Source organism: Monodelphis domestica, chromosome X (assembly GCF_027887165.1).
Source record: "Monodelphis domestica isolate mMonDom1 chromosome X, mMonDom1.pri, whole genome shotgun sequence".
NCBI classification, from domain to species: domain Eukaryota; kingdom Metazoa; phylum Chordata; class Mammalia; order Didelphimorphia; family Didelphidae; genus Monodelphis; species Monodelphis domestica.
In genome coordinates this window covers 23,290,694-23,314,476 of record NC_077235.1, presented here as the reverse complement: position 1 = coordinate 23,314,476, position 23,783 = coordinate 23,290,694, and the positions used below count along the sequence as shown (strand labels likewise).

The 23,783-nt window shown below is 42.7% G+C and overlaps 1 protein-coding gene across 1 annotated transcript in view; it reads left to right on the top strand.

Annotated features, from left to right (window-relative positions):
- Positions 1-1,054: 1,054 nt before the first annotated feature.
- The window catches only part of KLHL4 (kelch like family member 4), a 235,876-nt gene continuing 213,147 nt past the window's right edge, over positions 1,055-23,783 (top strand). The window contains exon 1 of the mRNA XM_056809218.1: positions 1,055-1,772. Within this exon, the coding sequence (XP_056665196.1) occupies positions 1,342-1,772 (431 nt within the window). The 5' untranslated portion in view covers positions 1,055-1,341. The remainder of the gene's footprint in view (positions 1,773-23,783) is intronic.

The window sequence follows — 23,783 nt, the reverse complement described above, 5'->3', positions numbered from 1 at the left end:
TTGTTGCAAAATTTTATTCTTGGGAAGTCAACTTTTTCAATTCCCCATTTGACTGGATCTTCTTAGATTCAGCTTTATGGCCTGGGCTGGCTTGAGCTTTTCCAACTCTGAATAGCTGTTATTCAAGGTGCTATCTCTTCCCTCAGCTTTGTGTCATCTACAGATAACGTTTCAGTGTCCCCTGGCTACTAAGACTTTAAATTGCAGGGAAAGTGTCCATCTGTATTGGTGGAGGAAGTTCCTAGAGCAGAAGTTCTCTAAACCCAAGAAATCACAGGCTCAGACCCAGGAAATAAAGCCATTAGGCTGTGGAATTGGAGCCCGAGTCTAATGTAATTCAGAAAGGGACGGTGAGGGCAGTGCAAGGTTTTTATAGAGACAGAACCAGGCACACTGGATTTCTCTCCATGCTCGGCTCAATGGGAAGGCCTTCGGGTTCCCTAAAATCAGCCTCTGGCCTCGTGGATGCCCTTTCGGAGAGAACCCAAGCACCATGGCCCATTAGCAATTTCTCTAGCACATCTTCTTCCTTTACTGAAGTCTGTCATTAGCCCAAAGGCCCTTAAAGATCATCGGCTGGTTCCCACTGGCCAAGGGAGGGATGTGCCAAATCTTGGAAACTGTCTTGGGTGGAAGGGAGGGGCCTGGAACCCATCAAGGGGCATCTCCAGGGGCCTTGGCATCAAGGCTCTGCTGAAGAAGAGTATGCAACGCTCGTCCCTTCTTCCGATAATGGGTCCGGTGGGGGACTCGCCAGCTATCCCTGGATCTTAAGTTTCACAGCTCGTGGGGCAATGCTTTGGGTGTCTGTGTGCGAGGTGGGACAGCCTGGCAGGCTGCGAGTGTGCCAAACTAACCGAGGGAAAGCGTCCCGGGGGCTGCTTTCCTGTGCTGAGCCCATTTACTTGTTTAAGGTCTGACCTCATCATCCTGTCAGTATGGGTTCCCTCCTACACACTTAGCAGCCGCCACCACCGCAGCGGCAGCATCGGCGTCGGCGGCAGCAGCAGCGGCGGCGGCGGCGGCGGCGGCGGCGGCGGCGGCGGCGGCGGCGGCAGCATCAGCAGCAGCCTGGCCTTAGCTCCAAGTGGATGCAGCTGAGCACCAGAGGCGGGCTGGGGGGAGGGGGGAGAGGAAGGAAAGGAGAGAGAGAGGGAGGGAGGGAGCGAGCGAGCGAACGAGCGAGGGAGGAAAGGAAGGCGCTTGCTCCAGGCACTTGGGCTCTCGTAGCTTGTTCCGAAGAGGCAGAGAAAAGAGAGATAACAAAGGCTCCATTTCCTCTCCGGGAGGGAGAGTCGGCTTTGGTCTCTCTCCCTCCCTCCCTCTCCACCCCCTGCAAAGATGTCAGTGTCGGGCAAGAAAGAGTTTGACGTGAAGCAGATCCTGCGGCTCCGCTGGAGGTGGTTCAGTCACCCTTCGCCAGGCGCCCCCGGGCCCGGAGGCTGCCTGCAGCAGGAAGGATATGAGCACAGAGGGACCTCGGGGCAGAGCCGGCTGAAGAGCCACTCGCGGGACAGGGGCAACGGGCTGAAGAAAAGCAGCGCCAACAGTCCTGGCCACCAGAACATCCTGGCCCCGGTGCCAGGACCAACCCCTGCCCATCAGAGAGCCATTCAAACGTGGCATCAGCAGAACCTAATCGAACATTTCCGAGCCAATGAGGACATTCCGAAAGCAAGCCCGGAGGAGAATCTGGTCAAAGAAGGGTCAGAGGAAAACCCCCCGGATTTGCAGATGATTACTGACGAGAACGCCGAGGACTCTTCGGAGAGGTAGGAGTTAGCGGCACCCCCGCCCCCAACCCCCACCCCAGACCGAAAGCTAGGGCGCCTGAGTCCGCGACGCTGGCTCCGAAGGTGCGCGGAGCCGGTCAGGATCGCCCCCCCCCCCCCAAGGAAAAGCAGGACCACAACTTCGAATTCTCTGCTCTCCTCGGGGTGACTGCTCCCTCCCCACTCCCCCGCGTTCTCTGCAAACCAGTCTTCCCCCCGGCCGGCCACAGAGCCGTTGGGATGCCCCGAGCAGCGGTGGTGACTTTGTAAGTTCCACCAACTTTGACAAAAGATTTCCTATTGGGAAGCTCTTTATTGGCTCCTTTCCCTCGTGCCTCTTATTAAGTATGTGCGCCTCCCTCCCACCTGCACAGGGAACTTTGCCGAGCTTCGCCCAGCGTGCTTCCCTCTCAGGCGGCTTACCTGGCTGGCCGGGCTCGTTGGCGAGGTGCAAAACATCTCGTCCCCGGAGCAGGCAATGAAGGGCTCCTTACTCACGGCCGGGGCGTGAGAGAGCAGGAAGCAGGGCAGGGCCGGCCCGGGCCAGGCAGCCGTTTCTGAACTTAGCGGGCAACGGCGGGGCGAAGGGAGGCCAGCGCTACCGCGTACCTTTCGGAAGCGTCCGATCGCCGACGTTGTCATGGAAAGCAAATTAGAGCCTGGCAGCCCCGACTATGAAAAATGAGGCCGTCGCCTTCCTTTTTCCTCGGAAAATGGGAGGTGTGCCCCCCGCCCCCCATCTTCAGGTCGGGTTCGACATTTGGTAACAGAAATAAATATAAATCTGCTCTAGGCAAAGAAGTGATTTTTCACATTTCCTAATGGTGTGAGTAACGTTCTGGGGGTGGGATTGCCTGGGGGGGGGGTGGAGGGGGGCTCCTCGCAACCCTGTATGAGCCAAGACGGTGAAGGCTGCTGTCCTGAGCCCTGCCGAGTCAAGACTCCCCCTCCCAACAAATTCGGACCCTTGTGGTCTCTCCAGGTGCCTCCATCTCTCCGTAGTGAAAGCTCCAGGAAAACCAACTCCGGACTGAAGGAGGAAATGGTCGTGAAAAAGAGGCTAAATAGAGACTTCTGGGAGATGAACCTCCTCTGGGAGGGAAGCATTTCTAGAGAGATGGATGCTCAAAAACCCTGGAGATCAGTACAAGACGTCTAGAGGTAGCAGGCAGGCAGGGAGAGGGCCTTTGACCTAGAAAGAGCCTCCTTGGAGTGCCACCTGGGCCCCATGTTAGCTGTGGGACCCGGGGCTCTTGGCAAGCCTCTGAGCCTTGAGGCTTCTAAGGAGGTGCTCACCTGCACCGCTTTGGCATGTGGTAAAATGACAGATCCAGGCCCCACCACAGAGGGCCCATGCAGTAGTGCTCAGGCTGCCGGCAGGTTCACATTATGCTAGTTCCAAATGGCACTGCCCAGGACCACTGCAAAAGTCTGCTCAGTCCTCAGGTTGGGAAGATGTTTCTCCCCCCCCCCAACTGCTTTGCCTATGTGTCACCTCCTGACACAGTTCTGTGAAGCTCCCTGAATTGATTTGTCAGCATTTGGGGTGGTGTTGGAAGAGACTGCTGGATAGTACCCCAAGCGGCAGCCTGGTTCTGAACATGGAATAGCATCCAGCAGGAGCTCTCCACCTGGAGTCCATGAACTTTGCATACATGTAGTCTTTGATAAGTACATTTCAATTTAATGGCTTCCTTTGCACTTTATTTTATATATTTTAAAACACTATTCTGAGACGGGAATATGCATTTATTAAGTGCCTTGTGTGTGCCTAGCCCTGTGCTAAGTCCTTTATAACTATATTCTCAGGGGCAGCTAGGTAGCATACTGGATAAAATACCAGGCCTGGAGTCAAGAAGTCCTGGGCTCAAATCTAGCCTCAGATACTTCCTGGATGTATGACCCTGGGCAAGTCACTTAACCCAGATTGCCTAGACCTCACACCCTCTTCTGTCTTGAAATTAATAACTGAGGCAGAAGGTCAAAGTTTAATACACACATATTTAAAATCTCATTATCATCCCCATTTTACAGTTAAGGAAATTAAGGTAGGAAGAGGGTGACTTCGGTCACAGGTAGTGTTTACGTCCAGATTTAAACTCAGCTTTTCCTGAATCTAGGCCCAATGAGCTATTCACTGCACTACCTAGCTGCCTCTAGAAGGGATCTATAGATTTTGCCAGTCTACCAAAGCCATATCACAAAAAAAGGTTAAGAATTCCTTTTGTAGACTACAGCAGTTGAGGGGACATGACAGGGGAGAGACTCTAAATGAACACTGTAATGTAAATATTAACAACATGGCAATGGGTTCGAATCAAGAACACATGTGATACCCAGTGGATTTACGCGTCGGCTATGGGGGGGGGTGGGGGGAAGAAAATGATCTCTGTCTTTAATGAATAATTCTTGGAAATGATCAAATAAAATATTATAAAATTAAAAAAAAGAAAATAGAAGGAAAAAAGGGGAAAAAAGAATTCCTTTTGTAGAGTAATATGTTGTTAATTGTGCTGCATTTTTGGAAGGAAGTCAACAAGGTTGTCTTTGAAAAAGGAAATAAATACAGGAAACTATAGCAACCTAGGCCTTGAGGTCATAGGGCTTCTGAGACAACAGGAAGAGGTAAGTTGAAGGACAGTAGAGGTCATTTAGTTCACTTCTCTCATTTTATGGAGGAGGAAACTGAGGGGAGAGAGGGCTTAAATGACTTGCCCAGTATCACCCAGTTGGTACATCTCTGAAACTGGATTTGAACTCAGGTCTTCCTGACAACATGCTTGACATTCAATCCCCTTGGGCACACTTCACTACGTTCCCTTAGATGAGACACTCCCATGTGCCATATAGACTTCTCTCAAATATTCAACAGGAGAGACAGAAATAGAGAAATGGACACAGATGATTAGTGTGTTGTATTTGAAGAATATCACAGAAACAGATCAAAAGAAATTGAGGCAAAATCAAATTGAAGTTCAATCAACAGGTATGACCAGGAACAGGTACAACCTCAGTGGTGCCGAAAAAATATAAAATCAAATGCCTTTCTGTTCCTGTGAACTTAAAATGTCTGGATCTCTGGGCTTCTAGACAGCCCTGCGCTGATTTTTCCCATCTACGGTATCATAACAAATATGGTTGGCATCACAGACACTAACTCATTCCTATGCCAGTAATCTTAGCCTCAAACTTTTGGTTCTTTTGCTTCTCTCTGCCCTACTGACTCACTGAGGCCAAATCACTCTCCTGTTCAGTGGCCTCCCCTTTTGCAAAATTTACCTAGAGTATTGCCAAGTATCGGGACAAATATTTCAATAACATCCTGTTTCCCATATAACAATCAACAGATAGTAATGGGTTTATTTATCATGCATGGGCCATCTGAAAACCTTAATGCCCTATATAGAGTCATGTTATTTATTTTGTGTGTGTGTGTGCATGAACAGTTTGGATTCCAGAATGTGAATGTTATGGAAAAATATGTTGGCCTAACCCCCCCCCCCCCAACCACCTCCTCATTAGCTGGTGGATTAGGTGGATTAGCTACACTGCAGAAGGGCCTCCCTGGTACCCAGCTGAATGAGGGCCATGGAGCTTCTTCTCAGTAGAGAACATTACTAATGGGGGTTTAGTCCTGTTGGGTTAGAAAGCTGAAAAGCCCCAAACAACAGAGCATCTGCAATGTGACATCTGGATCCGCAGTACCAGGTTAGACGTGGACCATGGTTCCCACTTGGCCCAAGAGCCCCTGTGAAGAAAGGTACTGCCATTCTTGTGTTCTGAAGCCCCTCTTGTAGTGAAAAGGAATTATATGGTGAAGTTTGGAGTCCAAGGAAAATGGGGGTTCACTGCTGCTGTTTACTACCTCTTGGGAATTAACCAAGCAAGCAGACCTCAGCGCTGCCAAATATCCTCTTCTATTTGTAGTGAACCCTGAATACCTCTCTAGAACTCATTGATTAATTACCCAGGTCAACCAGCTAATTCAGAAATATACCCTGGCCTCCTGACTAATTCATTTGTTAACTGATTAATTCATGAGCTATAGGGGAGCATTCAGGGTTAACTGTTTATAGAAGAGGATTGCACTAACTGATAGAGCTAAAGGAAGTACAACACTCAGTAGGTATTTCCCTGAGGTTACAAATGTACTATGTAGGATCCTGGACCAGGGAGATGAACTAGAAAACTTCCAAGTCCAAAATCAGGTGTTCCCTGCTTCTATCAATCCCAGCACAAGCCTTTCTGTAGTGTGGAATCTTTGGGGTAATACTTATTGGGGGCGAGGGGGAGAATGTGCTTTATTATACACAGGGAAAATTGTTTGTAATATTATTGCCCATAACAAGATTGATTATTCTTAGTCCCAAAAAGGAAAGAAATCACAAAGGTGTCCTCATCAGCAAACATTCTTTTTTGGGTGGGGAAAGGAGTTTTATGAAAACACAGAGAATAACTCCTCCCATCCCAGACATAGGCTGTGTAGCTTGGCCCACACATTATTTCAGCTAGAGAGCGCTGAAAGGAGCCAAGGCACCTTTGGGGAAGCACTGCATCCTTGCTCTGAGCTTGCTATGTGTATGATGATAGCGGCAATACCCATTGGCAAAAATCTTGCAGTCACAGGCCTTTCAGAACACTGTGGGGAACTCTCAGAAGCAGGGTCATTGTTCCCTTACAGAGTTGGGGAGACACTTGCATTTAGAAAAGAATATGAGACTACAGAGAATACTTGTCTTAAAGAGGGAAATAATAGAGTCCATCACTCTCGTATTTGGAAATCCAGATATTTCTTATACCTTGACCTCTTCCTCAGGGCAAAACCATTTTATATTTCCATTTCTAGGTCTAGAAAATTGAAGGCCATCCCACTGTTAGGACAGGGTAACTTGAATGAATTATTTAAATTTGCAAAGGCAACTAACATATCCACAATAAGTTATTCATTTACTCAGGACTGATTATGCATAAAATAAACTAATCAACCTAAGAGAATTTGCTACTGCTATCTCTACTCTCCAAAAAACATCACATTATTTGCAAAAATCATAAAAGCACACAAGGCTTCCCAAACAACCACGTTGCCTGGTTGATTCAAACCCACCATATAATCTCCAAATTGTCCTTTTCTGTTCCCTTAGTGTCTAAGAATCCATTATACTTGGGTAAGGGTGGGAGTATATTGAGCAAATGAATCGAATGGCCTCACCTTACCTTAAGTAGGTAAGTAGATGCTATGCCCTAAGAACAAACATCAAGTAATCACTTGGTATGAACGTAGGTATGGTAATAAGTCTGTCTGCATTGTCTGAAGGACTTGGTCATGCACTCTGAACCTGCAGGGCACCATTAAGCTAGATGAAATCAGAGGAAGAAGAGAGATGAGGGAGGGAGAAAATCTCCTCAGCCTCCTCCATCCTCACTCTGATCAGAGGACCTTGTGCGCTACGAGGGGTTTGAAGGATTTTGGACTTTTCCTTTTTCCTGTTGATGCCCCGGCATCATCCCCAGGAAAGAAGCAGATTGTGGCCATGTCTACATTAGAAGCCAAGGAAAGGCTGGTTGTGAGTAGTAAAAGCAAAATCAAGGGGGCAGCTGGGTGGCTCAGTGGATTGAGAGCCAGGCCTAGAGATGAGAGGTCCTGGGTTCCAATCTGTCCTCAGACACTTCCCAGCTGGGTGACCCTGGGCAAGTCACTTGACCCCCATTGCTGGGCAAGTCACTTGACCCCCATTGCCTAGCCTTCACTACTCTTCTGCCTTGGAACCAATACACAGAAGGTAAGGGTTAAAAAAAAGCAAAGTCAAGGTTCCACCAGGTTCCCAGGAGAAAAGCTATACTAAGCTCAACACCCCTTTCTCCTAGACTAGTAGAGGATGGCACAGAGTTTGGGAAAAGGAATGGCTTTCGTCAACTGTTCTTACTGCACCACGTTAGTAAATGATTCATTCTGCAAAGTAATTAAGACTAATTTATAGCCATTGATAATCATAGAGGGAGAGCACACTAGTGGGGGCTTATGAGCTATAATTTTAGGAAGAGACATCTCAAACTACCCCTCGACTCTGAGTCAAATAGCACATGAATTCTGGGGATCCTACATGCCAGTGAGAATGGTCTTTTTCCTCTCCCACTGAACCCTCCTACTCTGTGCTCAGTTGGAAGAATAAATCCAGAGCTTATATGTGCTATGCTTGTTCAGAGCAAATTTAAAGGATCTGCTATTTTGCAAAGGAGACTCGTTGCTGTGTGCAAACCAAAGCCAAGTGAGGAGCAGGGATCAAACTAGCCTAGTAGCTGCCTCAAATGGTAGCTGAAAAGAACATGTGTGTAGGAGATATATTTACATGTACATATCTATGTGGTAGAGGATTCATTAGTGAATCATGCCTCAGCTTGGAGATGTTATGCAGAACTTATTGTACTCCATATATATTAAGGAGATAGCTGGGTGGCCCAGTGAGGAGAGCTCTGGGCCTGGAATCAAGACCTGAGTTCAAATGTGCTCTCAGAAACTCACTAGCTATGTTACCCTGGGAAAGTCACTTAACCTTTGTTTGCTTAATCCACTGGAGAAGGAAATGGCAAACCACTTCCATATCTTTGCCAAGAAAACCCCATACAGGCTTGCAAAGACTTGGACATGACTCAACAAAAATATATATCGTCGGGGAAAATAACGACTTTGTAGTCAAATGTTTCCCAACTGTACTTTTGTCCAAAATATTTTTCTTCATTCTGTCCTCAACTTCTAGAGAGTAAGAGGCAGAGCTCAATTTGGGATGACTCCACGTCCCATCAAACTGCGAGGTAACAAGGGGAAGGAGGGTCACACACCAGCTCTTGTTATTGTACTCCCAGCTAAGAAACACTGAACTGTACAAAACATCCTCCAAACATTATTTCCTAAGGGAGGTCAATTGGGACATGTTTCAAATGCTCGTACTTTGTGCCCCAGTTGGATTCCCAGGTTAAACTTTCTTTTAACTGTTTCCTAACTCATTCTATACTCTAGGTGGTCAGGAGCACCAACTATTCATTTTACAAACCAAACTAGGACATTTCCTCCCATGCTGACTATTTTTAGCATTCACCACTTTATGACAAATTTGTTCCCATTAAAGGATGGGCTTTAAGCATTCGGTAGAGAAGGGAGCTAGTCATGTGTGTAATTTGGGGGAGAAACGGAAGGGGCTTCTGCTCCAATGGATCTGCCTCTTCTCCATTGGTTCCATTTGAAGGTCTATCACTAGAGATGAATTACTTTATGACACTCATACACGAAATACATGTATACATTTCAAAGGCTATACAAAGGACCTTGTTAGCATGGTCTTATGATCATGGGGAGGGTTAACCATTACACCGGTCAGTCAAGCCTAGTGATAGATTAGCTCAATAGGCACTAGGGATGCCCAGAAAAGTGACTTGTTCAGTCACACAGCTGGTAAGCATATGAGGCCAGATTTGAACTTAGTATTGATTCTAGTATGCTGTTTATAATAGACAAAAACCAAGCAATGCATGGCAGATACATGGCTTCCTATTCAATCTTCTTCTGTTCCTCTTTGTATATGGAAAAACTGGAACTTATTGGTGTTTATCAAGGTCATAATTAAAGAAAAGAAATAAATGTCCAAAGAATCATCTGGTGCCTCTCCATCTCCCCTTCATTTTACAGGTAAAGTAAGTGAGGCTCAAAAAAGAGAAGGCCCATAACTCTTAGCACATGGCAAGTGACGGGCAGGATCGGAGCTAAATTGCTAACTCTTAAAACCAATGCTCTTCCCATGACTCCTTGATGCTGCTCTTAAAAAAATGACAGAAGAGCTGCAAAATACCAAGTAACGGCTTTGTTGGATGCAGGAAGTCTAAGTGGATCTTTGATCTAGCCTTCTCCTTCAACTGAGGCAGCTTCATTGCCAAGCCTACGGCTAACCTGAGCCAGAGTAGTAAGTACAGATATGGAAATAATGCCAGGGATCAGCTCTAGTTGAGAAGACTGTGTTTGTTAGTTATGAAGTCATTAAAAGAGTCGAATACTATGAAAAGGGGCTTAGCGCTGTAGTATAAGAATGAAAACAAGATACTTAGTCACTATGGTTTTACTTTAGCTTCAGTATCAAGCAATATGCTGAAGCCAGTAGAAAGCATTACTAAATCATTTTGCCTGCAGCCGGAAGGGACACATGAGATGGGATCAGCTGGAAGGTTTTCTATTTGATCAGAAGACATTCAAAGGGTTATCATTATCACCCCTCTGTGCCTCTCACTCTAACCAAGTTTTCCAAGAGTCATGAACCACACCATGCTGCCTCTAGTGATTCAGAAGTCTATAGCACTCTTTTTTAAGGTATAGATGGAGCTTCCCTCATAGCATAAATGGAATTACAGCACAGGAAAATTTAAACTTAATCTTCATGTAAATGTCCAGTGAAACCAGATTAACTTGTAAACACAAATTGTAGTTGTATGGTAGCCAAATTGCTTCTGTCTCACAATATTTTGAATAGCAAGAGGGCTAGCAAGAATGAATTGAGGGGCAGCTGGGTAGTTCAGTGGTTTGAGAGCCAGGCCTAGAGACAGGAGGTCCTGGGTTCAGATCTGGCCTCCAACACTTCCTAGCTGTGTGACCCTGGGCAAGTCACTTGATTCCCATAGCCCGGCCCTTACTGCTCTTCTGCCTTGGAGCCAATGCGTAGTATTGAATAAGATAGAAGGTAAGGGTTTGGGGGCAGCTGGGTGGCTCAGTGGATGGAGAGCCAGGCCTAGAGACAGGAGGTTCCAGGCTCAAATCTGGCCTCAGACACGTCCCAGCTGGGTGACCCTGGGCAAGTCACTTGACCCCCATTGCCTAGCCCTTACCACTCTTCTGCCTCGGAGCCAATACATAGTATTGACTCCAAGAGGGAAGGGAAGGGTTTTAAAAAAAAGAATGAATTGAATTAATATCCACTGACTAGGATCATTATTACAGTGGGGGTTGTGTGAGAAATCATAGATCCAAAAGATTTTGGAGATGAAAAGAATGTGGAACACTACTTCATCCAATGCTTTGATTTTATAGATGAAGAAACTGAGTCCTAGAGCTCATACAACTTCATACTTTGCAAAGCTAAGATTAGAAACCAGGTCTTGTGACTCAAACCCAGGGCTTTTTCTACTACGAAATGCTTTACTCAGGATGATGACTTTCACTGGCACATCTGAACAAACGATATATGTAAAGGGTATTATATCAACAGTGCTTTGTAAATGTAAGATATTATCATTACCACAATTTTAAACTAACTCCTCAAGGGTAGGGGTCATCTTTTGCCTTTCTTTGCTTCTTTAGTGCTTGGCACAGGGCCTGGCACATAGTAGGTGTTTATGAAGTGTTTGTTGACTGACTGACTGACATACTTTGCAATGCTTTAAAAAATTCTTGTAAATCAAACCATATTTTTAAAAACATACAAATTAAGCCACTGGGGAATAAAAAAAAGATTTCAGGAGCTCATCAGTGAAGGTAGTATTGGTTCAGGTAAGAAATATAGAACTAGATATTAGAAAATAAAGCAAAGAAAAAACCAAAAAAATGAGGTAATAAGCCACAGCCAAATAAGAGGAGTAGGTGGTAGTTAATGGCTCCAAAGAAGTATAGAACAGAGAACAGACAGGTAAAGAAAGATAAAATGCCAAAGATTAGCTGGTTTTATTCTTTTGTTTTGAATGGGGTTAACCACCTCGAATGCATGTCTTTTAGTTTGTAGGTTTCTGTTCTGTAGGAAATATGTGAGTGTGTGTAAAATTAAAAAAAAAGCAATGTGTAAAGTTAAATTTTTTATTTATATCTCATAGCTGACGAAGCCTACACATTTCTTGTATCTACTCCAAGTGAAGCAAAGAGCAGTGAAACAAGTATACAGATAACTCAGTGCAAAGAAAACTGAAAATATTTTTAATTATCTGGATATTTGAAATGAAATTGATCTGTTAGATCTCAATTATCTGTATAACTACCCTGATCACTGGCAATAATTTATGCTTGAATTAACCACAAATTTTGATAGTCACATTCAAAGCTTTTCACATCTCAGTTTATCATTGTCGATCAAGATACTGCCATGGATATGAAGGAAGACATTATGAATGCATGACTTTATGCTAGTTTCATATACTGAGTAGATGTCATTAGGTCAGAGAATTAGTTTCAAAGAGTTTCTATATTCCATTTTAAAAAGAATTATCCAAAGGCATAATAAAATGAATAATCTTTTTTTAAAACCATATACAATTCTTCATTTGAAATAATTCTCTGATTTTCTATAATCCATCTTTTAAATGAATATTGTTGGTATTGATCTGATTCATGATAATCTGTTCAAAATGTAGGTTCATCCAAATGGGGGCAAAACTGGACTTTGTGTTTATTTATTGAAAAAGTTTATTTAATTGGTTGATTTATAATATTTTTTCCATGGTTCCATGATTCATGTTCTTTCCCCTCCTCTCCTCCCTCCCTTCCCATAGCCAATGAGCAATTCCACTGGGTTTTATATGTGTCTTTGATCAAGACCTATTTCCATATTATTAATATTTGCACTGGGGTGATCATCTAGAGTCTGCATCCCCAATCATATCCCCATTGAACCATGTGATCAAGCAGTTGTTTTTCTTCTGTGTTTCTGCTCCCATGGTTCTTTCTCTGGATGTGGATAGTGTCTTTCTCCTAACTCCCTCAGAATTGTCCTGGATCATTACACTACTGCTAGTAGAGGAGTCCATTACATTCAATTGTGCCATGATGTATCAGTCTCTGGGTACAATGTTCTCCTGGTTCTGCTCCTTTGCTCTACATTCCTGAAGGTTATTCCATAGACTTTGTGTTTAAATATTGAACTAAGACTTCTTTTTTCTCTGGGTTCTCTGCTGTCTCACAGACTGGGAAGATAAGTCAAAGCCCTCATTCTAAGTCTGTGTTAATTGTGAAAACTTCCATTCAACCCAATCATATTGAGAGAATGAATCACTGATCTAGAAGTAGAAGGGGTCTTAGAAGCCATCTCATCTAATCCCCTCATTTTACAGAAGAGGAAACTGAGGTTTCAAAGAAGTGAAGTGACTTGCTTAAGATCACACATGTTTCAGATGAAGTATTTAAACCCATGTCCTCAGGCTATAGAAGAAGGGCCTCTCCCACTGTATAGGGACATTCTAATAGAAAACTCTTTCACTAGGCAATTGGAAATGGAACCCCTAATTTATAGTTTCCTTTCAGTGAGGAACTTGATTCAAATGACCATGATCGTACATTACTAACTTTTACCATACTTACTAACATTTACATTATACTCGAAAAATTAAGGACCATTTAATAGTACATCATCTCATGTGAGATGCACGATATAACCCTAGGAGGTAAACACTACATATGCCTCATTTTTTTAGTTGACAAAACTGAAACTTTAGAAATTCAGGGACTTGTCTATGACCACACACCTAGCAAATGGAGAAGAGATTTGAAGCAGGGGCTTTCTTGACTTTATGTCTAGCTCTTTCCACTATCCTATGATGCTCCAAATCAGAATGAAGTATAATAGTGTGCTGAAATCTTAATGCAAATATGATTTGCAATTGAAGGACAAACTAAATATTTTTAATCATCCTGTGAACTAATATGAATTGGAAGCAAACAAATTTTCTAAACTATTGAACTAGAGCAGAAATGCAAATACAAAATGTTTCAGTTGTCAAGTCCCTGTTTCTAGATAGAATTTTTAGTTCTAGTTTGGCCTAACATCCCCACAGAGATAGGGCCAAAATGGGTCATTTAGAAACTGGAACCCAGTTGGAGATTGGTGGCAAGAGATGGTATCTGTAACTTTACAGAAGTCATGATTTAAGACTGCGTTATTCTGTCATATTCTTTAATTTTAGACTCATTTCCCATCCTGATCTACTTAAGTGAAGCCAACTGAAAAATCAAATTTTGGCTTGATCAACTTTGTGGAGTTTGAGATGAGATTATTAATAGTGCTTTCCATTTCAGAATGATTTGAAAAATATTAATAATTCATCATAACTGAGGATGCAAGAACGGCGTTTTAAATTTAGAAGCCTTCAAAATGGATGGAATTGGCATTCTAACCCAGCTTGTGAAGTTTGAGTTTGTTTACAGAGGTCCCTCCATAGCTTCCTGTTTAAAAAGCTAACGGAAACAAAATAAGTACTCGAAAAGTTCCTTACACTTCAATTACCTAGAACAAAGCAATACTTGGATGTTTAAACAATAAGGTCTTATTAAAACATTTAGATTAGGGGAAAACATTCATTACTACTGAGAGCTACATAAAGGAACTTCTAGCTCAATTTCCTTATCTACTTCACCTATAACTCCTATATAGCCATAGGCTGGGAAAGTAGGGCAATTTTCATATTCTTTCTTTCCTCATCTCCTCTTTCTTTCCTTCCGTCTCAGAGAAAGGAGCCTCCTGTACATACATCAATCATCTCCTTTTTCTCTTTTGGTTTTGGTCACTTCCTCTCTATGGCTTCTTCCCTCTCAACCTTCAAAAACAGGAAGGTCTCATTTCTTCTAAAAGAGCTTCGATCTGACCCCGACCTTCAACTTCTAGAAGAAGTAGACTCTACTCGTCATCCCCACTTCTTCCCCACTCACTTGTTCTTCAACCCCTTATAGTTTGGCTTCTGTAAATGGGACCACTCTATTGGACAAGCTTTTTCCAAAGTCTTTAATGAACTCTATGCTGTTAGATTCAACATTCCTTTTTCTGACCTCGTGTTAGACTTTTCAGGGGTACTTGACACTATGGACCTTCCCTACTTTGTTTTTTTTTTTTGTGACATTGCACTCACATAGTTAGTTCTCCTATCTCTGTCTATGCTTTTTGTTCCCTTTGCTACTAGCTCTTAGTCATTCCCCTGTTTGCTAAGCCTGACTCTCAAGGATCTGCCCTTGACCCTCTTTATTCTCTCTTGACACTTGTTTTGATGGATTTCATCTACTTTGATCACCTCTAGGCAGGTGACTCCCTAAAACTGTGTCTTTAGCAACTTTTCCAAAGTCCCATCCTGGTTCGATTTTCCTGCTGGACATCATCATCAGAACACTGCACAAGCAGTACAACACTGAACATATCCATGTTCTTTGCCCATATCTGACCCTTTCTGCCTAGCTTTTATTTCTGCCAGGAATCCCCCTATCCATCTTGCTTCCCAGGCTTGGAACTCAATTACTATCATTTGTTCTTGCCTCTTCCTCTCTTCCCACTGCTGTCTGTTCAGGAGCCAAAGCCTTTCCTACCCCCACAATATCTCTTGCCACAATCTTTAATCCTCTGTTCTATAATCACCTCCATTCAAGCACTTCTTACTTAGATGACTGTAAGATCTTGCCAACTGGCCTTCTGGGCCTCCAATCTATCACTGACTACCACTCCCTACTGCACTGCTTAAATCAGCCATTTTTCCACTCAAAAACTTTCAGAAGGTCCCCCATTCCCTACCTCCCAAATAAAATATTAATTCCTGATTCTGATATTCAAGGTTCTCCATCATTTTGCTCTACAATCTGGCAGCACTTTTCCAGACTTTTGTTTTAATCCTCTTCACACCCTTTGTTCTCCAGTCCATGGGACAATGCTGTGCTACTTATTCATCATATTTTCTCTCATTTCTCCCCAGTCAGTGCTGATCCTCTCCCTATTTCACCCTGACCCCTCCTTCCCATAGGGTTTCCATCTATTGAATTCTTTGCCTTCTTTACCACTTATTCCCCTTACTAACTCTCCATGCCCCCAGTGATCTCTCCTTTCTCAAATTCTTTATAGCACTTTAGACAGACCTCTCCTTTGCACTTATTTCATTCTCCCCTTTCTCATAGTTTACATGTAGTCACATCTCTTTCTCTACTAGATTATAATGTAATTTTGGAACTTGGACTGCCATGGGCCATGAAGCAGCAGGCCGACCTTACACACCTGAGCACTGGAAAAAGGTGAAGAGTATCAAAGACAAACCTTTAGGATGTTACCATTTTTTCTCATACTTGCCCTAATGAAAAGTACATTTTTCATATTCAGAGGCAGGCTTGTCCATGTTGATCACTGGGAGAGGAATTGCTTATGCAGGAGAAATCAAATCAAATGATATATGGTTATAGTATTGAAATGTAAATGTAAAAATATTGATCTGCTCTGTGACCACAGCTACTACTGATGGTCTAGACTAGAGCATCAACAGTAGCTCCCAATTGCCTCTAGGATAACACAGAAACTCCCCAAAGGCTTAGCATTTAAAGCCTTTCACAATTGTGGTCCAACCGAATTCGCTAGCCTTTGTTTCACATGAATTCCCGTCATACACTCTGTCTTTCAGCCAAAACTGGGCCATGGGCTGTTCCCTAATCTCACCGTTTCATCTCGTGCTCCTATGCATTTGCACAAGCTGTTCCTCCTGTCTTGGAATGTAATGCTTTCTCCTCCATGTAACCCTTCTCTTCCTTTAAGGCTTCTCTGGGGACACTTCCCTGATCTCCCCAGTAATTCAGACTCTCTTCTTCCTCAAAATTTATCAATACCCTTGGTTTGATCTCTCCTTTAGGCCAGTGGAAGGTCCTCATCTCTTGTTTTATATAGTATGATCCTACACTTTGCACGGTCACTTCAAAATGTCACGGATAGTAAGGAAAAAGGACTCACCCATTTATATCCCTGCTTATGAAACTCATCAGACAAAATCATCCCCTTGCCCAATTTAAAAATGCATCTCATCAAAAAATATCAGTATCTCAGCTGGCTGATGTCTTGCTACTCTCCCCCAAATCTATTTAGTGAATGTATCTTTTAGATCAGCTCTTTCCACATGCTGGGAATTATGATACCCTGTTTTTCTCTTGATTTGCAACCATGGCCCTCACAGCCCCCCTGCCTATGTGGCATATATTTTAAGGATTAAAGTAAACTAAAATTATTTTCATATTAATTTTTAAATGAGCTCAAGGTGGTATCATGAAGGGGAAACACTGGAATTTCAACAATGAAAGTGACACACAAATCAAGTGCTACTTAGAAGAAAACATTTCTGAAATCAATACTGGTGGCTCACAAAGTATGAGGGGTGTGTTCATGTATTTCAACTGGATAAAGAGAAACTAAGACATAAGAAACAAGACCTATGAGGTTAGGAGCCCAAACGTTTGCAATGAGAAGGATATGGGGCAATTGTTTTTTTTTTAATTTATGATTATTTTAAGTCCTTACCTTCCATCTTAGAATCAATAATGTGTATTAGTTCCAAGGCAGAAGAGTGGTAAGGGCTAGGCAGTGAGGGTTAGGACGTTTCCGAGGCCAGATTTGAACCCAGGACCACCTGTCTCCTCTGGCTCTCATGCCCAAGGGCAACTTAAAAAAATTTCTTCAAGAAGTGCCAAATCCCTGTCACATTTGGAAAACCAATGGAAATTTCAGATCCTACATGTGGCTTTTACATGGATGGTATTGATTTTGACCATCCAGAGACTTAGACTCATTGCTGATCCACTGACCAATCTTCAAGGCATATTAATCAATAACCATTTATTAAATACTTTCTATGGGCCAGGTACTGTGCTAAGCACTAGGGGATGCAACAAAAGGCCCCCAAACAATCCCTGCCAGCAAGAAGTTTACGTTCTCTTAAATGTGTGATACTCTAGCATTTGAGAGGCCTCCTGCAGAGCCTATGTGTACTGAAGAGGCGATGAATAGATGGCCTCTGGTTCTTTGGAAAGAAAAGTCAACAGGCCTCTGGTATTTCGGGTCTATTTAGGCACTGCTAAGAGCACCCAACCTTTAGAAACAGAAAGGCATATGTTTAGATGAAAGCATCAAATACTCACAGATTACAGTAAGATTCCCAATGTGTATTTGTTTACTATGAAGCTATGCTAGCTATTCTAAGAGTTTTATCATCTACTATATGGTGGCTATCGCTCTAGAGGCCGGAAATGGGATAATGTGCTTGAGGGGGGCATCAAAACTAGCTGCTTCCCTTTATCATTAAGGTAAGACACTTGGAGTTCATAGAGGCTAACTGACCTGCCCTAGGGATGCTCAGAGAGTAAATGGCACTGTGATTCCAAACCCAGCTTTCCTTCTCTTGTACAATGCTGCTATCAGTAGACGTGTCATTTTGGTTTTGAAACCATAAGACAAGTACTGAGCAGCATTATTTTTAGCTTTTCCTTGTTTACAGTTGATCCTTTCATTCATTTCACAAACATTTATGGACTTTTACGGTAAGGGGAGCCCCGTCTGGGGCAGGTAGATGGAATTATCTCTTGGATGGCTTCTAACCTTGTGTGGGCAGAGCAAAATCTCCAGCCATGCCCCTTTTCCTCCCACCGAGAATGATTTTTTCTCTACTCACCACACACAGTTCTACTCTATGGAGAGGAGTTTCTGGGCCTGTATGAAGAGAAATAGAAGGGGGCATTGCCTTGGAGCCACTGTCTAAGAGGCAGCTTCACTCCAATTTCTATTCCTACATCATTTACAATTGCTTATTCATGGCTCAGGCGTTTGTCTAAGGTAAAAACCCTGATTGGGTTTTACCCTGATTGGGAAGAGAAGGAGCTAAGGAGTGAAATGCATTCCAAACATGGGGAATAGTCAGTACAAAGGCACAGAGGCTGGAAATGGAGGACTGTGTATAAGGGACAAACAGAAGGCCAATTTGACTGGACAGCAAAATGTCAAGTAGGGAGAAGCATATAGATGGTTCTTGTTTTATGTAAGTGGACCATTCTGCAGACCTCTCTATAAAGCAAGTTTTACATAATGTGAATTTGGCAGGAGAGAGGGAAGCAGGAAGGGGGTCACACACCAGTGGAAGAAGAAGGCTTTACGTTGTTCAAGGACATGCAGATACTGGGACAGGGAGAGGAACACACAAGGCTGGGAACAGACATGGTTACTCAAGTGAGGATGGAGAGAAAGAACTGTATAAATGGAGATTTTGAACCTTTGACTTCATTCCCCAGAAGCCCTTAGTATTTCCCCAAATTCCCTATAAGCTCTCCTGCATCTCTACATTGGCAGGATCACATTATTGGTATTTAACTGGCGGTAACTCCTGCCCTTTTTGGACAACAATCAGCAGTGATGGTAGTGAGTAGGGATGGCTGAAAATGGCTAACCAGCCATGGGCACCTGGTTTTTATTTTGTATCCTCTTTATTCCTTGATTTCTAATGATCCCTAATAAACCTCCTAAAATATAATATTTTATTATTAGAGTTATAATTTTAGATTTTAAAGTTGGCGGCCAAAAGGGACGAGAGAAAAACTCAGTTTTTTTAGGATAGCCTAGATAATTTTTTAAGCCATGTTTTCACAGCAAGGGTTGGGGGGAAGGAAAAAAGTTCCCTCTCATCTCTCAGTGTCACCCTTTTACTTACAGGGTTTGGGGGTGGGGTGGGCAGGAGCAGAGAGAGCACAGTACTGTCCATTAAAGTTAATGAAGGTATTTTTTTGGAATGCAGATTACTTTCAGAATTCTTTAAGTAGAATTCATGTAAAGGGAGAACTGTATAACGAGGCTGGAAAAAGTTTGGAGTTAGGTTATGAAGTATTTTTGTTGTTGCTGTCATTAATGGTTTTATAAGCTAAACAGAGAAATTGCTATTTTATCTTAGAGGCAAAGAACAGTCAGTCACTAGAGTGGCTTCAAGATGCAGTTCAAATACTACTTTATATATGAAGCTTTTCCTGATCTCCCAGCTGCTAGTGCCCTCCCCCTCTAACAACCCTGTTTTTGTACTGCTTTATTTCTATTGATTCTGTACCTAAATAGACGTCGTTTTTGTCTTTCCTGTCAGAATGTGAGCTCCTTGAGAGTACGGATTGTTTCACTCTTTGGATTCCCAGAACCCAGACCAGAAGATGGCTATCCTCTTAAATAAGTGTTTGCCAACTCATGGGTCAATCATGTTGGTAACAGAGAGCCAGTGGTGGTTTTTGAGCAGGGGAGTAACACATGCCAGAAACAATTCTTCGCTTGAGTCTCCTGGTATATAATTTGTCAGTGCGTTGCTAAAGTCCTGCCAAGGTCCCAGAAAGAAGTAGCAACTTTCAATATGAAATCTCTATTAGGATCTTTGCAGGCAGGTTTTCCCTGACCCTGAGCGATACATGCAACTTTCACGTGGAGGAGAATTGTCAATTGGTTTCATGTAGCCTGCTCTACTGAGTGGATGAAAATCTCTCAAAGATGTATTGATGTTTTAGCTTTCAAGGCACAGCCACCTAACAAACCATCCTCGGCCGACTCTCTCCAGGACACATGTTCCCCAAACACAAAATATAGTAGTTAGTGGGATGAAGTGACAGCTGAATACTATTCATGATTCTCCGTGTAACTGAAAGATGGGAAAGAGAGCAAATGCAGGACATGCAATCTGCTGTGTTTGCTAGGACTCTCCAAGTTGAAGGTTGGTGAGAGGGGCCAGGGATCTTGAGAGTTAACTGAGAGGTAAAGTCAGTGACAGGAAGGAGCCTTCTCATTTCTAACTGACTACATCCTTTCCAAGTCTGACCAGAGTGAAGAAGATGGATTTCTAGGTCATCAATTTACTAAGTAATTTTTTTCAATTTTGAGGACTACATGAGATGAGAAATTAATCACATTAATAAAGGAGAAGACAGTTTTAGTATACTTATGCTGATTACGATTGATTTTTGATTCAAGGATATAATACTTTAATTGCCATATACTGGGAGGAGGGAGAGAGTTCCCATTGAGCCAGAAAAGGCTCTTTGGCATATAGTACCCCATTAATCACAGTCTCCTGACATGATTCATTTCCACACGCAGAGAAATCACCACATACACTTCACGTGTCTGAGAGAGAAGCCGTCATGTGCAGAACTGGCATGCTGGCCAGGAGCATGCAGTAGAATTCCTGGACCCATCAGGGTGACAAAGAAATCACAAAGCAAAATGCGAATATAAATGATTCATTTGAACTTCATTTTGTCGGGCCAAGAAGGAAGTCCATTTTCGGTGGCATCAGGACTGTTTGGGTTCAATCAGTAAGCATACTAGCTCAGAAACCATGTGGCCATCATTAGTTACCCATTGTTAGGGCCAACCTCAGCTCCTTAGGCTTCCACTTCAAAGGTTAGGCAGTGCTCATTAAGAAAACAGGGAATGTAGTCACTCAATATTCTGATTGGCACATTCACCTGGCACTGCATTTCTGGCTCCTCTTTCCAAATTCAATTAGTTTGTCTTTGCCTTACACTTGTTTTCCCTTCCCTCACGGTCCCTCTCTTCCCTCACAAAGTGTTTTCTTTGCTTTGAGAATATGGAGGGAACAGAAATTTGAAAGGCATTTATTTCTAAACAGTCCTAGCTGGATCAGATGCCCAGGGCTTTACTCAAGGGTGCTGACTTTGGAGGATGCTCCCAGCACTTGCTAACTCTTTGACAACTTCAAAACACCAATACTTAGAACACAGCTAGCAAGAATAATTTATTAAAATGGGAATCTACCAGATGACACTTGCTTCCTTACCTCCCCCATCCATCTGCCCCTACCCCGTGGCCTCTCCAGGATGCATTTCATGCTGCTAGCTTCAGATGGAAAAATTGATAGTCAGATCTCTTTATATACAAAGCTTGGCAGGGGGAATGCGGGAGAGGGGGAGACCATTTCCACACAATTGGATCTGCAAACTGGAAAAAAGATGAAGAAATAAGGATTTTTCCCTATAACCTGTAACTCTGATAAAGATATTAAATATGCTAAATAGCTGCCTTTCATACATACTAAGCCAGCCTTAATAACAAAGCAAAGCAAGACTGATGGCACTTGGCATACTTCTGGCAATTTATCAAGGGATTCTAATCATTATTTTAAGTATCAGAGACGTATGTGAACATTCGACAGAAGAACAGAACAAATACACACGTATAGTCATTTTTATAATCATTGCATATTTGGAGGCAATGGAGGCTAGTGTGGCCTAAAATCATTTTGTTGTAAAAGTATTCATTCTTCTCTTGGTTAACTTCTCCATCTAATAATGAGGCCTCTTTTGGTGTGAAGGTTCTATGTTCATCCTATGGTTCTTGTAGCTGATGTTAGAAAGCATAGGGGTCAAGCACATCTAAGATTTGAACTCCAGGGGTTCAAGAGTACTTGAAATAGTTGTGGCATTTGAATCTAGTGATCGGCCTTTTCAGACATGGCTAACTGAAAACATTAAAATAATGAGTACCATAGAGACATAAAGAGATATCAGCACATGCATTTGGCCTCAAGTAAGCATCAAGCAAAATGTTTCAAGCACTGGCTACCCATGAATGGACTGTTCACTTTTGGCATTCTCCATGGCTTTTGTTGTTGTTGTTCAGTTGTTTCTGTCATGTCTCATTCTTCCAGACCCCATTTGGGGTTTTTTTTGGCAGAGATACTGGAGCAGTTTGCCATTTCCTTCTCTAGCTCATTTTACAGATGAGGAAACTGAGGCAAACAGGGTTAAATGACTTGCCCAGGGTCACACAGCTAGTAAGTGTCTCAGGCCATATTTGAACTTATGAAGTTGTGTCTTCCTCACTTCAAGCCCAGTGCTCTATCCAATTAAGTACCCTCTTTCTATGACTTCTTAGACTTGAGAGTTGGAAGAGACCTTAGAGTAGTGGTAGCGAACCTTTTATTTTTTATTTAATGTTTTTACATTTAATATAATTTTATTTTTTAAAAATATTTTACCATAGTTACACGATTCATGTTCTCTCCCTCCCCTTTTCCCTCCCCCACTCCCAGAGCTGACAAGCAATTCCACTGGATTATACATGTATTATCACTCAAAACTTATTTCCATATTTTTCATTTTTGTCATAGAGTGATCTTTTAAAACCAAAACCCCAAATCATATACCTATCTGAATAGTGATGAATTATATGTTTTTCTTCTGCAGTTCTACTCCCACAGTTCTTTCTCTTGATGTGGATGGATAGTATTCTTTACCATAAGTCCCTCATGATTGTCCTGGATCATTGCATTGCTGTTAGCAATGCAATATTTGATCATCTCACAATGTTTCAGTTACTGTGTACAATGTTCTCCTGGTTCCGCTCATTTCATGCTGCATCAGTTCATGGAAGTCTTTCCATTTCATATAGAAATCAAGCAGTTCATCATTCCTTTTAGCACAATAATATTCCGTCACCATCATATCCCACAATTTGTTCAGCCATTCCCCAATCAAAGGGCATCCCCTCATTTTCCAATTTTTTTTTGCTACTGCAAAAAGTACAGCTATAAATATTTTTGTACAAACAAGTCTATCCCCATTTTTACCTCTTTGGGGTACAAACCTAGTAGTGTTATAGCTGGACCAAAGGGCAGACATTCTTTTAAAACTCTTTGGGCATAATTCCAAATTGGGTGGCAAGCAGAGACCAAGTGCCCAAACTATAACTCTCAGCCACATCATGTGAGTCTTCAAGACACTTTAGAGAGGGGAGGGAGGAAGTTCTCCCACTGGGCTGCTGGGCAGAGGGGCAGGTGATAGGAGAAATGTCCTCAGGCATGCGTAGAGAGGAGGAAGAGAGAAGCTCCCTCTAGCAGGCTCTGGCATATGTGCCATAGGTTCACCAACACAGCCTTAAAAGATCTTCTCCCCAATTCCAATAATGCAGATAGGAGAAGAGAGTTAGGAATGTTTACTCATAGAGGGGACATTTTGTAATACAAATAAATTACTGCTTTGAACCATATATGCCCTCTTGTCCCTTTCCTTAGCCGACTATGGTCACAAAATAGAAGGACTGATGTTGAAGAAGAGAGGAAACTCATGACTGATATTAAGAAAGTTATTGAAGAATCACTTGCATGTTCTTAGAAAATCTAACCTAAGATTTGCCTGAAATAATTAAAACCCATATCCTGTTGGTCCATTCTTGGTGATAAAAAACAGCTGGGTTTGTATAACAATCCCCACCCATGTAGCTGTAGACA